This window comes from Miniopterus natalensis, chromosome 20 (genome assembly GCF_054644295.1).
Source record: "Miniopterus natalensis isolate mMinNat1 chromosome 20, mMinNat1.hap1, whole genome shotgun sequence".
NCBI classification, from domain to species: domain Eukaryota; kingdom Metazoa; phylum Chordata; class Mammalia; order Chiroptera; family Miniopteridae; genus Miniopterus; species Miniopterus natalensis.
In genome coordinates this window covers 20,498,196-20,520,517 of record NC_142100.1, presented here as the reverse complement: position 1 = coordinate 20,520,517, position 22,322 = coordinate 20,498,196, and the positions used below count along the sequence as shown (strand labels likewise).

The window sequence follows — 22,322 nt, the reverse complement described above, 5'->3', positions numbered from 1 at the left end:
ATAACCTAAGGTTCCTGGTCACAGAGTATCATGGCTTCTTGCATTTTCCCTTTGTAGTGCTTTTCACAGATATAATCAGGGAAGAGATCACAGCTCCCATGCTCACTACTGCATGCCCAACACCTGGCACAATGTCTGGCACATGCCAGCTACTAAGCTGTGGGAGCATCAATAACCACATGAACAGGCTAACTATCATCTCAAAACTATGCCAGGATTCTCCCCAAGCCAGAACTGGAGCAAATACTTTCCAACTCCTCAAAGTTCATAGATCATGGCAAAAGGCCGGGGTCCCAAGTGAGAAAACCAACAAGCTCCAGATGAGGACAGCAGCTGAGGCCACCAGGGCAAATCCAGCTCCTCCTCCCCTCCAGTGAGTCCACGTGCCTTGTGCTGGTTGACCACGCCCATCTCCTTGTGGCTCGCGCAGAACTGCCCCAGCAGCCCCAGCATGCATGCATAGCTCTGGTTGGGCTCTAGGCTGAGAATGGCTGAAAAGTACTGTTCCACCAGGCCAGGGTTCTGAGGAGGAAAAGTGGAAAGCAGGTGTGCATCAGATGGCACTGGGGGTAGCACGAAAAGCAATGCCCACCACCCCGTTGCCTCCCGTCACCTCTTTCCACAGCTTGGTGAGCTTCTTCACAGCACCATCCACAGCGTGCTTGTGGGAGCCACCCAGTACCTCCAGCAGGAGCAGGCACTGCACCTCCACCTGCAAGGACCAGGACAAACTCAGGTGAGAATGTGAAATGGGAGTGGAGGTCTTGTGGCCCTTACAGCTTGGCCAACGCCTTCATCGGGTCTGCCAAATCCTGGGTTCCTCTCCACTAGGCCTCTCCCAGTTGATTCCAGCCCTCCACCTTCTGGAATTACATCTGTTCATTCAAGCGCTTAATATCTGCTGAGCATCCACTATGAGTCAGACAATGAAAACACATGGAGACCAAGACAGGCATGGTCCCTGCTTTCATGTACCGTATAGTCAAGAGGAAGAAAAGGTATTTAACAAATAAACATACAAATTAATACATTAACTCCAGAGAGATTATGTGCCATGCAGAAAAAGCGCAAGCATCCTCTTTCATATATTTGTTTACCTGCCTTAACTTTTACTTTGTGAATTCCACAAATACTAACTGAACACTGACTAAACGCCAGGTACCATAGATACAGAAGAGGAAGACCAACCAGTAAGACGATCCCAGCATGTGTGGCGCTCACTGTCCAATCCAGAATGAAGCACATAATACGTACTCAACTAAAAAAAAACCTCAAAGAGACTTTATGTGCCTCAAATACCAAGGGTACCCGTGAGCAGTGTGGCCTGCCGCCCCGAGAAAAAGGGCATACTTAAGAAGTGTGCCAAATTCCACGTGCAATGTTTTCTTGTAACAATAAAAGACTGTAAACAACATAAATGCCCATCAAAAGGAGCCTAGTGATTTACACTGTGATACGTCCACCCAAAGGATTAGTAAACAGTCGTACAGAACAAAAACTCTTTATGTAAAAACTCTTTATGTAAAAACTCTCTATGTAATACTGTGAAACAAACTCCAAGACTGGTTAAAGAAAAGAACAAGGTTAAAGTAAAAAGTATGCACGTTAGCCAGGCCGAACGTGGCTCAGCGGTTGAGCATTGACCTAGGATCCAGGAGATCAATGTTCGATTCCCAGTCAGGGCACATGCCCCGGTTGCTGGCTCGATCCCCAGTCGGGGGCGTGAAGGAGGCAGCCGATCAATGACTCTCTCATCACTGATGTTTCTCTCTCTCTTTCCCTCTCCCTTCCTCTCTCTGAAATCAATATATATTAAAAAAAAAAAAAAGTATGCACGTTACATTATCCCTGGTATAAAATCTATCTGGTCACATACACAAGGAATACATCTACACACATAAGGAACTTATAACGGCGGGGTCCTAGGTGCAGGGGAGAGAGCTGGGAATGAAGCCAGTACATCCTTCTCTGCTTGTTGAACTCTGAATCATTCTTTTTTCTAATTAAAAATCATTTTAATTTAATTTTAATTAAAATAATAAGCTTGCTGATATTGCATTTAGAACTATATTGCTGTTCCCTCTTCCCGGAATGTTCTAACCTTGACCTGGGCTTGGTTTGTCCTCTCAGCCTTCAGGTCTCTGCTCAAATGACACCTCCTCTGAGGCCTTCCTCCGACCATCACCCCTCACCGCACTGTCTCCTCCTGCCCACTTTTCTGCTGCATGACTTAACACCTCATCATTTATTTGTTGTCTGGCTTCTCCACGAGAGCGTTAAGTTCCATAAGAGCAAGGTGGTCTGTCATATTCCCTGCTGTAGCCCAAGCGCCTGGCACGCAGGAGGCCCTCAATAAGTACCTGAGCTACTGAATGAACTACAACTTGTCGACATCAGCAACGAGCAAAAAATTCAAGACACAGAAAAATTAAACATGGTCTCAAGCTCCTGACGCAGTCTGTGCCATTAACACAACATTCTGGGTTAACCCCTCCCACTGACTAACCCACAGACATACTTGCCTCAGATAATGGTTTTAAGAATTCACTGCAGATGAGCCAAGGAGGGAGCCCGTGATGAACCATCTTATAAGAAGGCCTTTTGTTAACAATGAAACCCACATTCTTTTTTTTTTTAAATATCTTTATTGATTTCAGATAGAGGAAAGGAGATGGAGAGAGGGAGAGGGAGGGGGAGGGGGAGGGGGAGAGGGAGGGGGAGAGGGGGAGAGGGGGAGGGAGAAGGAGAGGGGGAGAGGGGGAGAGGGGGAGGGAGAAGGAGAGGGGGAGAGGGGGAGAGGGGGAGAGGGGGAGAGGGGGAGAGAGAGGGAGAGAGAGGGAGAGAGAGGGAGAGAGAGGGAGAGAAAGGGAGAGAGAGGGAGAGAGAGGGAGAGAAAGGGAGAGAGAGGGAGAGAGAGGGAGAGAGAGAGAAACATCAATGGGAGAGTCACTGATCAGCTGCAGCCCGAAACCCAGGCATGTGCCCTGACCGGGAATTGAACCCTGATTGCCTGGATCCTAGGTCGACGCTCAACCGCTGAGCCACGCCCAGCCGAGCGAAACCCACATTCTAAAGGGAGTTTGATTCCAGAACATCCACTACCTGAGAGACTTCAGAGTTCTTACCCTTTAATCATTACCGATGGCCATTCCATGGTCATCCCCAGAAGTGTGCTGGGTAAGCTCGCAAGAGCAAGGCCAACAGTAGTATGTCTTACTAGCTCGTGGCCTCAGGGAGAGGTGCTTTTGGTTTTCTGAGGCCACTCCTCCTTACCTGTACTGCCCTGAGTTTCTGCAGCCCTTCCACACCTGGTCTGAGCCCATCTTCATGACAACTCTTTGAGGTGGATGGGGTAGGTGGTACTTTTTCCTATTTTGCAGGTGACGAAACAAGCTCAGACGTTAAGTACTTGGCCGAATCTCATGGCCAAGAAGAAGATCCACACTAAGCTCCTCAGACTCGTTTTTCCCAAACCTTAAGACCATTCATCTTGCCCTCCACTAAGCATAGCTAGACATTCAAAAGAACCGCCCAACCTGCCCTATTGGGCCATCTATGGTCAGTGAAAGGCAAGGCAGGGAATGTCGAAGGAGCAGGCATAGAAAGGGAGAAGAGAATTTAAGGACCAAAACACTTGGCAAGAATTCCAATCCATTAGCCAGTTCAACACTGAAATCCAAACACAGGGAAAGGAATGATTAGCCAGAAAAAAAACAAAAAGATTTACATCAGGGTGTTCACTGGTTCACTTGCTTTCTGGCTGTCTTCCCCTCTCTGGCCTGTCACGTCTTCTACATACGCCATGAAAGCAGGGGCCACATTTCTCTTGTTCATTACCATATTCTCAGTGCCTAGCACCATGCCTGACAGAGAGCAGCTCAAAGATAGTTGTCAAATAGATCAATGCTATGTTGCTCTCATGCTCATCCACCAAAGTCACACACATCAGGACAACTCCAAGTGCCTGGTCATCCAGCACCAAGAAGAGCATGCTGCACAGAGAACATGCCTGAACATGCCCCAACTCTTGTGCAGAGAGCAGACCACCACTACTCCAAAGACCCGAGGAACCTACCAGTTTGTTCCAGATGTCCCCCTGCCGCTTGGCTCTCGAGGGAAAGACAATGCGCACCAGAAGGCAGGTCCAGGACAAGGCCAACAGGGCGGCTGAGCCACTGCTTTTACTGCAGAGGGGAAGAGAGGACAGGCAAGAGGTGAATACAGAGCAGCAGCCTCCATCTTAAAGACAAATGGTCATCGCAAGGCCCTGCTTGGTATGTAGGACCCTCCCTTGACCTACAACTGGGCAGAACTTGAAACCAGCTCCCAACAAATCATCTGTGACAAGTCATGACAAAGAGTGCAGGCCTCATCAGCCAAACTACCATCTTTTTGCACACACAACTATAAAAACAAAAACAAAAAGATGGTTTCTCCCATTCACTGCCTGGTGGGCACCTGGTTTCCCCTCCTGCCATCCTGGCTCCTCCCTCCATTCAGAAGGCAGACTGCCGGCGACATTCAGAGCTGCAAAGGGGAAAGGGACAGGCATGCTCACACCTGCTCAATACAGCTCACCTGCACCAGATTCTCCCAAGTAGGACTCTACCAACCCCCTGTGGGCCACCACCTTTAAAACTTACCTGGGGACACCTGCTTTGGAGCCAATGCCTGAAGACTGCAGAGAGTGCAGAAGGTTCTTAGCAGTGGCTTCTGGCTGGGCTTCAGCCAACTGCTGGATGGCTGCCTGCAGGGCCCTGCGGGAGGCTGCATCTCTAGGGAGAGGAAGGAAGGGGTTAAGTGAACATGTGGACATGAGGCAGGGGCAAGCAGTTTAGGCCAAACGCTGGTTTTTCTTAGTAAAGTTGGGTTGCACTGTATTCCAGAGGGTCATAGATGATGGGCTTAGGAAATAACTAGATAAATCTACCTCCTCTGGGAATTCTGGAAGTAGCTCACAAGGGCAAATGAGCCATTATGGTTGTAAAGGCAACGCCTACATTTAAGGAACACTATGGGCCTCAAACTAAGCCAAGGCTTCTGCATGCATGACTGATGCACTCATGGCATGGCAGGCACTGTTTCCAGGCACTTCACACTTTTTAACCACCACCTATGAGATAGGTAATAACATCATCCCATCTGCAGAGGAGGAAACTGAGGCACAGAGAGGTTAAGTAAGTTGCCCGGGATCCAACAGCCCAGGCAGTCAGGTCTAAAGCCTGGGCTCTAACCACTACCCTCTACCACCAGCTCTCTGCACAAAGTGCTCCGGAAACTGGACCTTTGGCTGGGATTCACCTGTATCGATGCAGAGTCAGGCAGAACAACTTGCAGAGCCCTTTCACTGCTCCCTCTGGCAGATCTGAAACCAAAGATTACAAAGACCAGTGAATAAAAACTACTTCGTGAGCATCTTCTTGAGCCAAGTATCTGTCAGACACAATCTCTGCCCACTAGACACTCCCCATCCATTTGAAAGAGAATTCCCAAGAGGAAAGAGCAATGACAAAAAGGTCTCCAGGAAAACACCTGGTACAGAAACGCTCTCAGGTGCACATTTGTTAAATGAATGAAACTAAGGCAATACAAGTGGCCTCAAAATGTACTATGTTATCGAGTGGAGGTGCTAGTGTGCTGGGACTATTCTGCTTCTCCATCCGGATACTGGTTACATAGGTGTGTTGAGTTTGCGCTGATTCAGTGAACTGTTCACTTGCTGTTCTTTATGTATATTCTAATAAACAGTTTTAAAAACCTGGGACAAAAACTAAAGTACTATGAGAGATCAGAAAAGGGAAGAACACCTGTACCTGGAGTGGTTTCTGAAGGTTTTAAGGATGCAGATGCTTGGCCTAATAGATTAGGAGGCAAACATGGAAAGGAAGAGACGTCTGTGCCGAGTGGTGGTAACATGAGCGAAAGCGCAAGGGTAAGTGCACAACGCCTATTCAGGACACAGGAGGAAGAATTACACCCAAGACTTCATTAGTGCTCACATGGGCCAGGCCCTGCTCTAAGCACTTCCCACACATTAACCCATTCGATCCTCATAAGATGGGTACTGTGACTGAGCCCATTTTAAGACGAAGAAACCAAGACACAGGAAGCCAAGCAGGCCAGCCGAGTGAAAGAGAAACTTTGGTTGGACAAAGCTCAATAATGGAAAGCCGGTCTGTGACAGATTCTGCACACCAGACTGGAACATTCAAACGGGAAGGAGAAGGAAATGTACAGTAGAAGGGAATGTAAGCTGCAATGTAAGACAGACTAACATGGGAGGCACCGAGAGCAGGAGGCCCACAAAGGGCTGGCACAGTGCCTTACCTTCAGGGACATGCATGGTTGGGGGGGAAATGAAGAAAGGACAGGAACCCAGTTCCCCCAGGCCTAGACACTGTATTAGTCCATTGGATTTGAGACTATTTCAGTAACCGAGGAAAAGAGTGACTGGGGTCAGAGAACAGTAATAACAGTTAATATATACCATAGCTGGCCAGACACTGTGTTAAGCACTGCCCACACTTGTTCTCACTTACTCCTCACACCAACCCTATGAGGGAGGCACTACTATCACCAAGCTCAAAGCAAGGAGTCAGGCTCAGGCAGGTTGAGTAGCTTGAACCAGGTCATGCAGCCCATAAGTGGCTGAGCCACGGCTAGAATATAAGAAAGTCTGACCCAGAGCCAAGCCCTCCATTACTGACTGCTGCACTGGAGGCCTATGACTGGGAAGATCATGCACAGGAGATGCTGCGTCAGTGAGTTTCAGGGTTCAAGCACATGAAGGCAGGACTGAGGTGAGCATCAGAGAGGCCTCGGGGCCAGGCTGGCTGCTGACCAACTGCATCTAGAGTCAGACTGCTGAGAAAGTCTTCAACTCCTCAGCCTGGCTGGAAATATCTCACCCCACCTTTGCTTAACTCACTTGGTTACCTGCTACCCTAACAAAAGGAGAGGGCAGAATAACAATCACTGTGCAATGGCTCCTGCTTAGACTCAGAAAATTAGAAAATTGAGAACTAACAATTTTGTGCGGGGTGGCAGGGGGGAGGGTCACTAACTTCCCACAATCAGCTTGCATATCAAAAGGCTAGAAACATTTAATGAATAGAATTCACCCCAAAATGTGAATTTCTGGGTGACTGAAGAGTAAAATCTCCCTAAAAGGTCTTAAAGTTCATAAACTTCACCCATACACGTCGAACTCCTTACTCCACACAATGAGGAAAAAGTGTAGTATTCAGCAGTCATTTAGCAGTGAGGGCAACCATATGGTTCAGAAGGTATGTACAGATAGTAACTTGTCACGCGACAGCCTTTTCTAACTAGAACTCTGTTGGGAAAAGTGACAGGAAAGACTTCTGAAGGTGCCATAAAAGTCACACAGCATTAAAAGTCTTAAAGCATTAAGACATGGGAGGCTCTCTTAGAAGTTCACAAACAACAATTTACTTCACTTACACAACACTTTAACAAGCTTGGGTATGTTACCAGGCAACAGCAGATCAGAAGCAGCAAATGAGAACTTGGGTGAAAGAGTGGCAGAAAGTGGGCTCTTGACTAATAAGAGGTGAAAGCTGACAGAAAGCAAGACTGAACTCTCTAGAGCCAAGGTTCTCAAACTTCAGCAAATACAGCAATCACCATGAGAGCTTGTTAAAACACAGATTCTGGGCTCTGCCCCCCACCCAGGGTTTCTAAATTGGTGTTGCTGGGATGGAGCTGAGAATTTGTATCTCAAACAAGTTCTGATGCTACTGGCCTGGAGACCACACTGTGAGAACTACTGCTGTACTGCAAAAATTCAAGAACCAATTAGGATTGGTTGGATGAAGGCAATCTAGTCTTATACACTCCAATACGGCACAGGGATAGTCCTCCATTATGGTACAAAATCAGGATTTAGCCCGGGTGGGCATGGCTCAGCAGCTGAGTATCAACCTGGGATCCAGGAGATCGAGGTTCAATTCCCGGTCAGGTCACATGCCCGGGTTTCAAGCTCAATCCCCAGCAGGGGCCATGCAGGAGGCAGCCGATCAATGACTCGCTCATCATTGACGTTCTGTCTCTCTCCCTCCCTCTCCTTTCCTTTCACTGAAATCAATAAAAATATATATATTTTTTAAAAAATCAGGATTTTGCATTTCCTAAGATGTGTTCCCCAGACGCTCAACAAGTTTCCAAAAAAAGAAGGAGGAGGAGGAGGTGTCAAGACAAATATGGGATTAAAGCAAGCTTAAAATTAAAACACCTTCCTGGAATGTGTTGTGAATCTCCCAGTGGGCATGAGAAAATGTCACATCTCCCATACTTATTTGATTTTGGAATCCTTTACTGGCCAATCACCTGCTACCATCTTGCTGAGTTCCATAGAACACCAACTGGGAAACATGATGACCCAAGTCATAAAGAAAATGTTTTTGCATCTGGTAAATTACTTAAGAAAGATTGTTGGTACCTTTTAGACCTGTTTCCAATCAAAATGGTTAAAACTGGAAAAAGCTTTGGCACCTAAACGGATAAACTCTCCATGGAACCAACTGTTTCAATGCAGATTATAACAAGCAAACACAGAAAAGTCAAAGCAGAAGTTATTATAAGGAAGGGGAAAGAAGGCCATCGTTCTAAACAGAGAATGCAATTTATTTTGAAATGGAATCATCTCTAGGCCAAATGGATGGAAAACAAATACCTTTTCCAGCAACACATTTCCCCAGTTCACTGAGGATTTCTCTCCGTTCCTTCACACTGGCTGTTGTCACCTTCCCTGCAAAACGCTTTAGTGTCTCAGAAACCTGTGAAGACCAAACCCAGAGAAAGTTTCTCCAGTCAGACGACAAAACAGTGGGTGTGTATGTACAGAATTCCCAGAAGAGGTCTCTAACCCAGGGTTTCTCAGCCTCCACACTTTGGGCTGGGTAATTCTTTGTAGCAGGGGGCTATCTCTATCAGCACTCCTGGCCTCCACCCATTAGACCCAAGTTACAACAGTCCGCCCCTTCTGGCCCCAATTGTAACAATCCAAATTGCCTCCAGACATTGTCAAATGTCTCCCAGGGAGCAAAATCACCCCTAGTTGAGATGTACTGCTTTAACCCAACCTGCCAACTGCCAATACAACTTACTTACACTTGAATAAAAAAAGGCAAAGACTTTGGGACAGAAAATATCTGTTCAGAATCATGTAAATTCTAGAGAAGACTCACTGAGTGCTACGTATGTCCCCTGTATACTATCTCACATAAACCTTCCGCAATGGGCACATCAGTACCTTGGAAAAACAGTAGCAGGGCATAAGCACAGTGGCTAAAGGGTGAAGAAAGGTTAAAAGAGTGAATCCCAGCTCTGCCTCTTACTAAATGTGGGCACTCAGTCAAATTATGTCATCTCCTTGGCCTTTAGTTTCTCCATCTATATAACGCAAATAGCATCGACCTCATGACTGTTATAGCTCATATGACTACACACGTGAGATAACGCACGTAGGGCATTTACTCTCATCCCAAGCACAAACCTTACTACTACTACTATCAACCAGCCTTCAAGGTAGGCAGCAGCATCCCCATTTTACAGGTGGCAAAGGAACTCCGAGAAGGAAGTCATTTCTCAACTGGAGTTCAAAGCCACAGCACCTGCATTTTTGAAACTAAACCTGAAACCAACAGGCCTATAAACTGATGCTAGTTAAGTCCTTAGCTTTCAACCGCCACCCTAGTTACCCAGCTGCATCCCCTGCACAGGGACCTAAGCCTAAGACTCAGCGAGGAGGGCAATTTGCAAATATTTCTCCATATACACCTGAGTGATGTTCTACAAAGTGGGCAGGTCATGGAGTGGGGCATAATATTACTCAAGTAAAGCACTGGTGCTATCATCTTTTCAAGTGTATTTCACAGGCAGACCTTATTAGTAAAATAATATTCAAGGGTAGCTAAAATAATGCTATTTTCCTCATACTTCTATCCCTGCTGTAATTCTATTGGCAATGAATAAACTCATGTCCAAAATTGTCTTCTGCAAAAATGATTTAATCTTGTCTTTTGTGGGGGTTTTTAATACTCACTCGAGGATACTTTTTCCACTGCTTTTCAGAGAGAGTGGAAGGGAGAGGGAGAGAGAGAGAGAAACATCGATGTGAAAGAGACACTACAACTGAGGTCCGTGCCCTTGGCTGGAATCGAACCAAGACCCTTCAGTCCGTAGTCTGACGCTCTAACCACTGAGCCAAACTGGCCAGGGCTGTCTTTTGTCTTTATAATCACACATGCATATAATTAAAGAGTCTAAGTCCAAGAGCTCTGGGAGGTTTGCCATAAAGACCAGTCCCCTGCTCTTACTCCCCAAGGGCAACCTCTCTCACCAATTCTGGCTGTTTTACATTCTCTCAAGAGAAAGAAAACTTCCAGTCTTTTGCCAAGGTGGAGAAAGAACACTGCATTTGAAAATGGCTGTCAATCAATCCTCCTAATTTAGTCCCTCCCACTACCCCACACTTCCAGAGGTTAGCTGGCTGATACTCCCAATTTCCTTCGGTCAGAGATTCCGCAATATAAACCGGGTTGGTTCTCAGCTTTCCTAAATCTTGGCTTAGTATTCACTTTCCTTGGGTCTACATCCTTTCCCACTCATCACTTTCTAGCTTCCAAAAGTTAGCCGCTGTTGTCTGCTCCCCATTCCTTCAATCCTTGTGGGACTCCTTTTAAGACCCCTTACTAGATTTAACAAGGTTTGAAGAGATAGCAAAAATGCATGCATGTATATAACCCACCCTCTACCAACATATAAGGAGCTCTACTTTATCTCACTGAACGCTTACAACAACCCTACGATTCCCACACAACTGTGTTTCTACAACAATATTAAATTCCTACCTACAGTTTCTTTCGCAAAGATGAAAGAGCTTCTCATGTTCAAGGCTCTTCCTTTTCTTAGTGAGAAAATGAATGTTACCCACGTGTCAGAACAAAATTGAGTAAGGCACACTAAGATCCTTCAGAAAAGTCACTGGCAGGTGAGGCCAGGTGCAAACAACTTTAAAGTTTCCTTTTAAAGGTTTCTCTCCAGGGTAACATTGTCCACTAGAACTTTCTGTGATGATGGACATGTTCTTTTGCACTGTCCAATACAGTAGCCACTAGCCACACATGGCTACCCATGCACTAAAATGTAGCTAGTACAACTAAAGAACTGAATTTTTAATTTTATTAATTTTAACTAACTCAAGTAACTATTTGGCTATTAATTAATCACGTGGCTAGTGGCTACCATACTGAACAATACAGCCGTAGAGAGGGAGTTTTTTTGCACTTAAGAGAGTGTTAAATGTTCAACATATGTTCCCCCAACTCCATTAGAAATAACCAACAGTCTAAGCCTTTGAAATAAATCAACTTGAAACACATTACCTGCCCCTTGCACAGGAGACTCTCAGTAAGTACCTTTTGAAGGTTTAGGTTAAGTCGTCACCCTCTGGCATCAGGGGCCACAGTATCATAATTGATTAATTTCCTCATCCTGGAGACCCAAGTAAGACAAGCTGTCGTTTAGACACCTGCTTCATTTTCCCTTGATATCATCTTTTCGCTCTAAAACACAACTACAAACGAGGCTGGGGTGGCACGAAAAAGTTTTCCCAAGTCCTTCCCTGAACTACAAGGTACCCACAGTTGACAACACTCAAGAGTGACAAGACTCTTCCTAGGTAGTGTTTTTTTAATCTAACCCTGAACCTAATAATAACAACAACCAACATACGAGGAGCTCTAGCTCATCGAACCCTCACAACAACCCTATAGGGTCAGTATTATTTTAATCCCATTTGATAGATGAAAAAACTGAGACCTGGCAGGGTTAAGTCACTTGCCCAGCGTCTCATATAAATCGACGAGCTGGGGCTCAAACTCAGTTCAGTATGAACCCAAACACTATGCTCTAAATCCCTGCACACAGTAGGTGCTCCAGAAACATTGGCTGGATGTTAAGTTTAAGGAAGAGTTGGCATTGGCCGGGCTCACTGAAGGGGGCCCCGGAGAACTGGAGTAGAGTCTCCAGAAGACGAACTTGGCCACTTTAGGAAGGGCCCCGCCGGGGTCCAGCTGCAGAAGCCGAGGCCGGAGCCCCGGACTCCTAGAGCCTGGGTTCGCTCTGCGCCGCCCGGGCCGGGGACCGGGCCGGACCCGGAGCCGCGAGGAGCCGGCCCGAGGGGGCCCCGGGGCCGCGCCCTCCTCTTCCGCCGCCCCCGGGACCCCTGGGCCAGCTACACAAGCGGTCCCGCCCGGGGGCCGCCGTCCGCGCCCAGTCGCTGGCCGCGTTGGCCCCCCAGCCGCCCGCCTCACCTGCGTGTCCGCCGCCATCCTACCGGCGCTGACTCCGGAACTGCTTCCGGAGCGCTTCCGGGTCACGGCGCGGGGCCCACGCGGCAGGGCGAGGCCTGGAGTTCGCTGGGGCCGCTTCCTGGCGCCCCTGGGAGGGACATCGGTCAGCGCTGAACCCCGGGCTTGAAAGTTAGGCGGACGGATCGGGTGCCTGGGCCCCCCAGGCCTTCTCCCCAGGCCCCGCTCCCCAGCCTGGCCTCGTGGGGGGCGGGTCTCTTAGGGATTTGTAACTCAGCGAGGCCACCCAGCAGCTTCGGACCCACTTGAGTCTGCAGGTCTTTTTTGAGAAATGTAGTTTACTAAATGGCGGGAACAGAACTACGTCAAAGGGAAACAGGCAACTAATGTCTTGTGCTGTTTCAGCCCAGTGGTGGACGATCTAGGGGTCGGAAAACAGGTGGATATGGCAGGAAGGGAAGGACCCAGGAGCTGAGGCGCCTGCCCAGGGGAAATGCTGAATGCCCCAGGCGGGCACTTAGGCCAAGGCTACAGGGCGGGAGGCTGGAGCCTCACGTTCTCCGGGTTGTCTGAATTTTACTCAGTGTGCAGATCTGCCAACTCTGTAGACTAGAGAATGGGTTCTGCACAGCTTAGGTAATGGCCCTTTATTAGCAACGGCTTTCAAACTTTTGACTAGAGACCGTCACCGATTCACAACACCTACCCTTTCAACAATCAGATGTTTTATCTCTTTAAAAATAATGGTCACCACCCAGTCTGAAAAACCCTGGCACTCACTGAGTGCTTAACTGACATTAAACCTCCCCAAAGAATCCTAGAGGAACCCAGACTAGTGGCCTATGGCCATGGAAATAATTCTAGTATAATAAAAAATGCCCCAATAAACTTAATTTTTTTTAAAAAGGAAAAAAATAGTTATAACTGGCTGGGACTAAAAAAAGTATCAGACGTTAGGAAACCAGCATTTCACTTACAAAGAGAACACCCAAATATTAATTCCAAATAAAGCTCTATGGTTTTACCATGGTTTTAGCGTACAATACTGTAAACCTCAAAACACAAAATGAAGAGTCCAGAGACTAAAGAAGTAAGCCTTTATTTCTTTGTTTCACAAATAATGGTGGCTGAGTTGGTTGCTTTTTGGTGATTAGTCAAACAGACCAAATCCCATATCCTCGTCCGACTCCTCCGACTCTTCCTTTGCTTCAACCTTGGCTGGGGCCGCAGCAGCAGCAGCAGGAGCAGCAGTGGTGGCGGCGGCCACAGGGGCAGCAGCCACAAAAGCAGATGGATCAGCCAAGAAGGCCTTGACCTGAAGCAGGGGAAACATTCAATCAAAATGGTCATCCACAACTCAACAGCCTTTGTAGAGCTCTACTTTAAGGAACTTCCAAGCCTTCCCTGAGTGCCCAGGCAGGACAACAGCTTGGGCATGGCCTCGTGAATTTAGGCCCAGCTCTTACCCATTAACCCCTCTTAGGGTCTCTTGTCATTTCTAAAATCAACGACACACCTCCCCTGCCCCCAAACTCTCAAGTATACTTTTAAAAAATGTATCTGCTGTGTAAAATATGATAAAAGTGCTCACTCAGCAGGCTGCCATTTATACCCCTGCTGTCAGACCCACCATGGTCCCACTAGGTTCTTCTTACCTTTTCAGCAAGTGGGAAGGTGTAATCAGTCTCCACAGACAAAGCCAGAACCCGCTTGTACCCATTGATGATAGAATGGGGTACTGATGCAACAGTTGGGTAACCAATCTGCAGACATACGCTGGCAACATTGCGGACTCCCTGTGGAGGAAGGGAGAATACATTTTAGGTGAGATATCTTAGAGAAAAGACAGTGAAGTCCAAGCAAGGCTCAATGGCAGACAGGACTTGTTAGGCTAACATCTTAAGTCTCACACAGGATACTTCACCTGACACCAAATGCTTCTGGCAGGGCAATTCAGACCTAGTAATTCATAAATGCTTTTTACCCTTTTCCCCTAACATGGGTATTACCTGTACCATGATGGCGATTACTACAAAAGCCACTGTTTTGTAAAAAAATATAAACTGTTAACACAACCGTTGAGTTCCATGAGAGAAAAATGTTAAACTAATGCCAGATGAGAGGAAACTGAGGCAGACAGATTAAACAACTGCCCTTGGTTACACATTTGGTTTCAACAGAGTGGCCAGGATTCAGTCTGATGCTAAACGTGCTATCAATCATCAATGTAAGAAGGCCTGGAACGGGCGACATGTACCTCCAGGAAGCGGGAATGCAGAGTTTCCTCTGTGATGTCAAGCACTTCTGGGTTATAGATGCTGCCATTGTCAAACACCTGCTGGATGATCAGCCCAAAGGAGAAGGGGGAGATGTTCAGCATGTTCAGCAGTGTGGCTTCGCTGGCTCCCACTTTGTCTCCAGTCTTAATCAGTTGCACATCACTCTGAAGAAAAAGGTAACAAGTTAACACCTGAACATCCAGCAGATTGACAGCCACCAACTGGAGCCCCCACTACTGGCCTAGCTTGCACTGGCAAGTAAAGTCCACTCACCAGGATTTCAATGGTGCCCCTGGAGATTTTAGTGGTGATGCCTAAAGCCTGGAAGAAGGAGGTCTTCTCGGGCCCCAGACCAGTGTTCTGGGCTGGCACAGTGACTTCACATGGGGCAATGGCACCAGCACGAGCGGCAGCTGGCACCTGAACAAAAACAAGAAATGTGAGTTTTCCCTCCACAGATACAATGGTCAATTTTGCTTTTAAGGAACCAAAGTTGATACGGTCTCTTTAGCCAACCTGATTCTCCTCTTACCTTATTGGCCAGCAGCATGTCCCTGATCTCAGTGAGGTCCTCCTTGGTGAATACAAAGCCCACATTCCCCCGGATATGAGGCAACAGTCTACAAAGAGATGTTTACAGAGAGGCGGTCACCTTTCAGCACCATTCTTCCCCCAGGAAAAGGGAGAAGGGCACAGAGGAAAGACAAAGATGCCCAGAGAATTAACTGACTTCTCCAGAGCTGGGTTATTTTCCAGATGTCCTCGGATGGCCTTGCGCATCATGGTGTTCTTGCCCATCAGCACCACAGCCTTCCCGCGGAGGGACATGCGGATCTGCTGCATCTGCTTGGAGCCCACATTGTCGGCTCCCACAATGAAGCATTTTGGATAGTCATCCAGAAGTTGCTACAAAAACCAGGCAGAAAGAAGCAAAGTTTAACAGGAGGAAAGAAGGGAAAAAAAACATCAGGAGAAACCAAACCCCACAAGGGCTGGTTTCCATCTCACTCCCTTTCTTCTATGCTTTTGAAGTGACTCAGAGATTGGGCCAACTACTCCCACTAGGAGCCACCTTAGTTGTAACACTGCCAGATTTGTCAAAGACTCGCTTGCTGGGTATGAACAGTGAAAATTGAGTTGGTACATTCAATCAGAAAATTTTTAATTTTAACTCTCATTTTTAACTTTCCCTAATTATGAGCTATGTTTCTGATTCACTAAAATGGCCTAAAAGAAAAAAAAATTCCACATAAGTCTGGATTTACAGCATTCAAAACACGACATAAAGCAAATACAACGAAACCTTACTTGTAAAACCTAGGCTGTGGGTATACAATTATCGGACAATCCCATTAAGTGTCGTGCGTCTGAAAACCTTCAAGATAAACAGGCAAGGGTATAGACTAAGCTCCACAATGCAGCCTAAAGCCCGAAGAGCAGCTTAGTCAAAATCCCCGGGTAGGAGAACCCACTTCAAGGCCTTCCTAAAAACAATGTTCATTTGGGCCACTGGGTTTCCTGACTGACAAGACCTAAATACGCAGCAACCTGACTTCTTATAAGGGGCCACTCATTGCCTCGCATCTTCCCAAAGGTGGAAGCAGGGGAGTCAAAGTATGATGAGCGCTCTTTGGATACCAGGCAGACCCGGGAATGAATGCCACTGAGTTATCTTAGGAACCACTGAAACTGCCAGAGCCGGTTTATCTCCAACAGGTGGGGGGGGTGGCACGCAGGTCTTCGGAAATTCTTAAGACTAGATGACACTTGTCTAATTCATAGCACATCAGCACACGGGAGGGAGTTCATGATCCCTATCACCCCGCGGCCGAGGCAGCAGGATGGGCGGTCGCGGCCCACCGCGCACTTACGATGATCTTAAGGAAGTAGTTGGACTTCCAGGTCGCCCTGTCTTCCCTGGGCATCACGGCGGTGCGTCAGGGATTGCCACGCAGGGTTTAAAGACGATGTCACTGGGGAGAAAGAGGGAGCTCAGACACCCCGTCCCCACCGCCCCGCCGGACTCAAACCACAGGCCTGTCTGTGCGCAGCAGGCCACACGCGTGAGCGCCCGCCGGCCCGGCCTGGGCCGCCGCCGCCACCACTCGGAGAGCGTGGGCCGCTGCCGAAGCCCGAGGCCGCATAGACCTGGACGTGGCGGCCTCCTAGCCTCCCCGCAAAGACGCCCATCCTGCCCGCCGCCAGTCCCCGGCGCCTTTCCGCAACCGAACGAACCTCACACGAGGACGCCTGGAAAGAGGAGGGCCGCGTAACCAGCGCGCCTTTTATAAGTGAACTAAGCGGCCAATCAGAAGCCTCAGGCAGCACCCCCGCCTATTGGCTGGCACCAGTGCCTGTCTAGCGAAACAGACCTGATCTAGACAGCCATTGGATGATAGAGCTGACACTCCCGGCCTTCGGGAAGCCGCCTTGGAGGAGGTTCAGGAAGGGCCGCCTTGGGCCGGGGGGAGCTGTCTCAGAACTGCTTCCCTCTGCTGGGCTGGAGCTGTTTTGTGCAGGCGCTCGAATTTGTGGGGCCAGTCCACCTTTCCCCCGCCCCCCAGGACCATGGAGCAAGTTAGAGTATGACATGGAGCCGAGAAATAGCCGCACATCCCTTAGAACTAGAATGGTCTCTGTCCCCTCTATAGTTTGCTCTTCCCCCTACCAAAACAGAGGGATCATTTAAAACAGATCATTTCCTTATCTGTTCAAAATTATTTACAGTCTTCCCCCCCCCCCCATTTTCTACAACGGAAAAAGCCTAAATTTGAACTGGCCTCCAAGGCCCTACATCATCCGCTCGCCACCTCTACCCCTATAATCGCATCTCCTGTTTTCCTACTGACTGATGCACCCCCTTCCAGCCAGGTGATGTGCCCGCTTGAGGGCTCTTGCACCAGCTGTTCCCTCCTCCTGGAAGGCTCCTGGTGGGTATGCACCTGGGGGACACCTCCAGCAAAGCTTGGCGCAGATATCACCTGCTCAGCCAGGCCTACCGTGATTGCCCTATTTAAAATTACCCAAAAAATTAAAATTAAAAATAATCCACTTTCGCTCCGCCCTTGCTCTGTTCTATTTTCTCTGTAGCACTTACACTTTCTAACACACTACATAATTTATTACATTGTTGTTTGTCTCTCCCTGTAAGAATGCAAGCTCCACAAGGTAAAAATGTTTGCCTTGTGCCTAGTACATAGTAGGCATATCATAAATATTTGTTGAACGTCTGAATGCAGGGTTTGCAGTCAGCTGACCTGTATCTCCTTGTTCTGCTAGCTGCTCTGTGTCGTCTTAGGAAGTGATTTCACCTTGCTGACACTCTGTCTCTTATCCCTCATCCTTAAAATGGGGTAATAGTACCCACATTCTAGAGTCATTATGAGGATTAGATATTTGTTAAGACTTAACACAGTTTCTGGAATGCAGGGGGAAATTACTACAAATGTTAGCTTCTTTTTTTATACACTCATTCAACACTTATTTGAACAACTGTACTATATCGGTAAATTATTATTATTTTTTTAACGAAGGAGCTTAGATCCTACAGCAGAAGAGGTGTTTCTATCTTTACCCTTTGCACTTGACCAAGTTAGAAATATCTGCATTTTGTTGTAAAGCCTCCTAGTGCCTCTGATGATGAGCCAGTTTAGAGAGATGCTGGAGTTAATTACTGCTAAGATCCCTTTTCATGACAAGGTATTACTGCATGCTCAGCATTGTGCCGGGTACTTTGTGAATCTTTGCAACAATCCCCCAAGGAGGCAAAGTTTTAGTGTTTCCGTTTTATCGATGAGGAAAATTCAGAGAGGTTAAATAATTTGCCCAAGTCCCTCAGCCAGTTAATGATCGTGTAAGAACTGGAACCTAGGAGAAAGTTCAAAGTCATAGGCCTCCCTATGCTATATATAGTCCCTCCCAAACCCTCAAACTGTCTCCCCCTAAACACACTTTTCCAAGGATATACATACTCACAGGTACCTTCCCAAGGACATCCTGGCTCTGATGATATAAATATCTCTAATTGTAGTACATCAATATAATGGAATACCATGAAACCATTAAAAAGTGACGCAGATCTATATTTATTGACATGGGGAACTACTCAGAGTACACTTGAGTGGAGAAGAAAATTACAAGGAATTGTAGCATGTCCATTCTATAAATAAAATAAATCCCACGTGGGCTGGAGGCATAAACCAAAGTAATTACCTTTGGGTGAGGGTTGAAGGTAATTTTCACTTCTGAGCTCACTGTGAAATGGGCAGGGTTCAGACTAGGATTCAGCATGCGGCATTTGGAGGGCCATTCCAGACAGGGAAAAGCCACAGCTCAAGGAGGAACAAAACTGTCCAGGAAGCCTCGGAGGAGGCCAGGCGTGGGGGGGTGGAGGGGGGTGGGGAGGGGGGGCGGCGAGCAGGACTGAAGTCCGGGCTGACGAGAGCAAGGAAACGTGCAAATATGAAATGACCACCAGGGGGCAGTAGAGACCAATAGCCAACTCCCAGTCCTCCACTTCAACTGGGAGGGTTTACACCCAAGGTGTGTGCCAGCACGTGGGGGTGGGGGTGTCTGGTCAATGCGGGCACACAGGCAGAGGCAAGCCTTGGGTTCAGACGTCGTGTCTCGGCACTCACTCATATTGCCTTCTGCATGTTGGCTCTCCTCTCTGAACCTCTCTCCCGTGTGCAAATGAGTATATAAGACCACCCACAGGCCCATGTGAGGATGCCCTTGGGGAACCCTGGGCAAAACTCTTAGTGCAAGCCCTGACCCAGGCAGGGCCCAATAAGGCAGCTCCCCAACCTTCCCTTGCCAACAAAAACGCAGGGAGCCAGGAGAATCTGTGCTCACAGACCAGTGTCTTTTTGCCTCAAGTTAAGGGAAAATGGATGACTTAGCTTCAAACTGTGGCCCTTGGGAGTCTGGGAGGGTTTGGTCTCTCTTCTGGGACTCAGTTGTTATCTCAGACCACAAAGGAAAGGCACTAGCACAGGTCAAAATAATGGCAAACTTTATTGGCATAAATCACAGGAATTGAAATGAAGAAAAGCCAGGTTAAAAGTTTACAGAGAAAAAAATTAAAATCAATTCATCATTTACCCAGAGGGTGGACCCCAGAAACCCATCCCTCTAGGGGAGGGGTCTGGGGCGGGTCACTGTAAACAGAGCAGTAAGGCCTATGGGTGGAAGTGGAGACATCAAGACCTTTGGAGGAGCCTGACTGACCTCCCCTGATCTAGCTGCTCCCAGCCCTGCCATGAAGGAGGGACCCTTGTCTGAGACCCCAGCACACTCAGCCTCTGCTATGAGGCTGGCAGACTGACCTGGATCTTACTGACTATAGACCCCACTGGGGCCCCTCTCTGGTGACCAGGAACCCCAGGCCTGCCTGCTCCTGTTTCATCCTTGGGAGAGAAAGCTCTGGGGACTTTCCGTGGCTTCAGCAGGATCCTGTCCCTCTGCCCAGAATCCTATCAGGCTCCCTTGCAACAACCTGGGGCCCTTTTCCCTAGACCTCCAGTTTCCGAGGAGGGCAGGAAACTTGGGACACTGATGCGCCCAATGGAATCAACAAGACCAATGGTCAAAATCAGATGCCAGCTTTCCTGAGGAGGGAGGAGAGGAGCCCCAGAGAAGCAGTGAGGAGGCCAAGAACGTTCAGTGGGTTCTTTTTGATGCCTAAGAATTCACAGGGGAGCGGATGCTCCTAATGGCTGAGAGAGGAAACAGCACCCCCAAAGCATACTTTCCCCTCCTCCTCCCTAGGGAACAGGATGGATGAGGTTCAGAATCCTAGGCCCAAAAGGGCAAGACACCCTTAGGCCAATTTCGGTTAAGAGCTTGCTGGCCTGGGTAGTAAGGAAGGGGTTTCAAAATACAGCAGTTTATAAAACAGTCCTGGTGAGCCGTGAAGTTAAAGAAGGGGAGTCTCAGAGCTGCTCCCACTTCACCTGCTTATGCTAAGAAAAAATAAAATACAAATGGCTCCCCCACCCCAAGCCCTCAGTACAAGGCAAACCCTGTCCCACAGCCACGGTGACCCACAGGACCAGTGGCGGTGGCCAAGGAGGAGAGTACAAAAGGGGATGTCTTTAAAATCTCTTCAAAATCATTTTGTATAGAGAAGTAAAAGCAACTCAGACGGTATGAAGTCAAACCTCAGTGTAGAAATAAATCTATCAAAGTCGGTAGGTACAGTGTCCAGGCACGAGGTGAAACGCCCCACCTCACGCCGTCCCAGGAGACGGAGGAAGTGACTATAAAACATTATTGCTGGAGAGGCCTGTCTCAGTAGAATCAGAACAGTTATGGGGGGCAGGGGGCAGTCGCCCAGGCCTGGGGAGACTGGAAGGGCAGGAGGACCACAAGGAACCTTCCGTGGTCCCTGGGCACTCCGACCCTTGGATGGATGGATTTATGCTGGCATTGTCTGGAGTGTCCCCCAATATTCTCAGAACAAGGATAATTCAGTCGGACGGAAAAAAGATAAAAAGAGGCCCCATCTGACCCTGCCTGCCCTCCCCCTGCCTCCACTGCCAAAATATGAGTAAGAGATGGCTCCAGTGTGGGGTGCTGGCCCGGCCAGGCGGGTGCGTGCGGTGGGGCCCTCCAGCCCCATCTCCAGGGACCATGGAGAGCTGGCAGCCTGGGGACAGCTGCAGGAGGAGGGGGAGGCCCAGAGGCTCTGGCAGAGGAAGAAAAGCAGGTGGGACCCTTGGAGGCCCTCTTGCCACTCTGCACAGTCGAGGACACGGGTTCCAGTTTCAGTCAGGCTTGGCCCTCAGCCCTGGGCGAGGCCTCTGGGTCACAGTAGCTGTTGGGGAAGCTGGGCCAGGGGACAGGGCAGATGGAGGGACAAGGGAGCCTAGCAGAAGAGCTTGAGGAAGCAGTTCTGACAGTAGGGCTTGTCGTTCTGCTCCTTGAAGGTGCCCTTGTTGAGCTGCTTGAGGCAGAAGGCACAGACAAAGTGCTCCGGGTGGAACTTCTTGGCCATGGCGGTGATGCAGCGGCCCGTGATGGGCTTCTGGCAGCCAGAGCACAGCGAGCCGCGCCGCTCGTGGTAGTGCACCTCGCAGTAAGGCTGCCCGTCGTGCTCGAAGAAGCTGCCGTTGACAAATGGCGTGAAGCATTCCTGCCAGGCAGAAGAGGGGGTGAGGCGGAGGAAAGGGGGCTCCGCCTGGGGCAGGGGGTTGAGGCAGCTCCCGGTGTGATGGGCAGGAGTCAGTCAGGGTCGTCACACTCCTAAGCGCTGAGCATTTTCTATGTGCCAAGTGCTACGTTAAACGCAACTGAATTCCCAGCAGAGGAGGCAACTGAGGCGTGGAAGTTAAGTGACTTGCCCAAGGTCATACAGCTACTAAGCTGCACAGCCCAGATTTAAACATAGGTCTGACTCTTGGGCACTTAACTGGGAGGTTGCACCAGGGTGCCCCAAAACCCTGGTGCTGAAAAAATTGTCCCAAGGTCAAACTCTGCATCCTAGGTTCCTGTGTAGATTCACAAGCACACTCAGGTATAAAAGGCCCTAAGAAGTCCTGCAATGAACAGTGTTTCCCAAACTTATTTGGTCAGAGAGTCCTTGCTAGATCCCCAATAATATTTGTGGGCCCCTACTGCCCCCCCAGATTGCAATCTGAAAACCAACAGCCAATTCCACGGAGGCTGGGAAGTGCTTGCATTATCTCATTTAATCCCCACGTGCCTT

The 22,322-nt window shown here is 48.5% G+C and overlaps 3 protein-coding genes across 5 annotated transcripts in view; all 3 read right to left on the bottom strand.

Moving 5' to 3' along the window:
- Window positions 1-12,357, bottom strand: part of GCN1 (GCN1 activator of EIF2AK4) — a 52,208-nt gene extending 39,851 nt beyond the window's left edge. For both annotated transcript variants that reach the window (XM_087828420.1, XM_087828421.1), the window contains exons 1-7: window positions 12,339-12,357; window positions 8,696-8,798; window positions 5,302-5,365; window positions 4,644-4,775; window positions 4,076-4,184; window positions 614-712; window positions 388-522 (exon numbers count right to left, since the gene is read on the bottom strand). In XM_087828420.1, coding sequence (XP_087684546.1) covers window positions 388-522; window positions 614-712; window positions 4,076-4,184; window positions 4,644-4,775; window positions 5,302-5,365; window positions 8,696-8,798; window positions 12,339-12,356 — 660 coding nt within the window. In that variant the 5' untranslated portion in view covers window position 12,357. The remainder of the gene's footprint in view (window positions 1-387; window positions 523-613; window positions 713-4,075; window positions 4,185-4,643; window positions 4,776-5,301; window positions 5,366-8,695; window positions 8,799-12,338) is intronic.
- Window positions 12,358-13,418: 1,061 nt separating this feature from the next.
- Window positions 13,419-16,874, bottom strand: RPLP0 (ribosomal protein lateral stalk subunit P0). Its single transcript, XM_016201603.2, has 8 exons — window positions 16,850-16,874; window positions 16,486-16,587; window positions 15,345-15,520; window positions 15,147-15,234; window positions 14,888-15,034; window positions 14,593-14,778; window positions 13,991-14,131; window positions 13,419-13,650 (listed from the first exon to the last, which is right to left on the bottom strand). Exons 2-8 carry the CDS (start codon window positions 16,537-16,539, stop codon window positions 13,486-13,488), a joined length of 957 nt encoding a protein of 318 aa, XP_016057089.1. The 5' UTR covers window positions 16,540-16,587; window positions 16,850-16,874; the 3' UTR covers window positions 13,419-13,485.
- A 2,737-nt stretch (window positions 16,875-19,611) lies between these two features.
- The window catches only part of PXN (paxillin), a 44,231-nt gene continuing 41,520 nt past the window's right edge, over window positions 19,612-22,322 (bottom strand). For both annotated transcript variants that reach the window (XM_087828650.1, XM_087828648.1), the window contains one exon: window positions 19,612-21,749. In XM_087828650.1, the coding sequence (XP_087684776.1) occupies window positions 21,483-21,749 (267 nt within the window). In that variant the 3' untranslated portion in view covers window positions 19,612-21,482. The remainder of the gene's footprint in view (window positions 21,750-22,322) is intronic.

Excerpts from the sequence above, each read along its gene's own strand:
- RPLP0 (XM_016201603.2), bottom strand. The coding sequence starts at position 16,539 with ATGCCCAGGGAAGACAGGGCGACCTGGAAGTCCAACTACTTCCTTAAG. Across the intron at positions 15,235-15,344 it reads AATAACCCAGCTCTGGAGAA|ACTGTTGCCTCATATCCGGG; the intron begins GTCAGTTAATTC and ends ATCTCTTTGTAG. Across the intron at positions 15,035-15,146 it reads ACATGCTGCTGGCCAATAAG|GTGCCAGCTGCCGCTCGTGC; the intron begins GTAAGAGGAGAA and ends GTTTTTGTTCAG.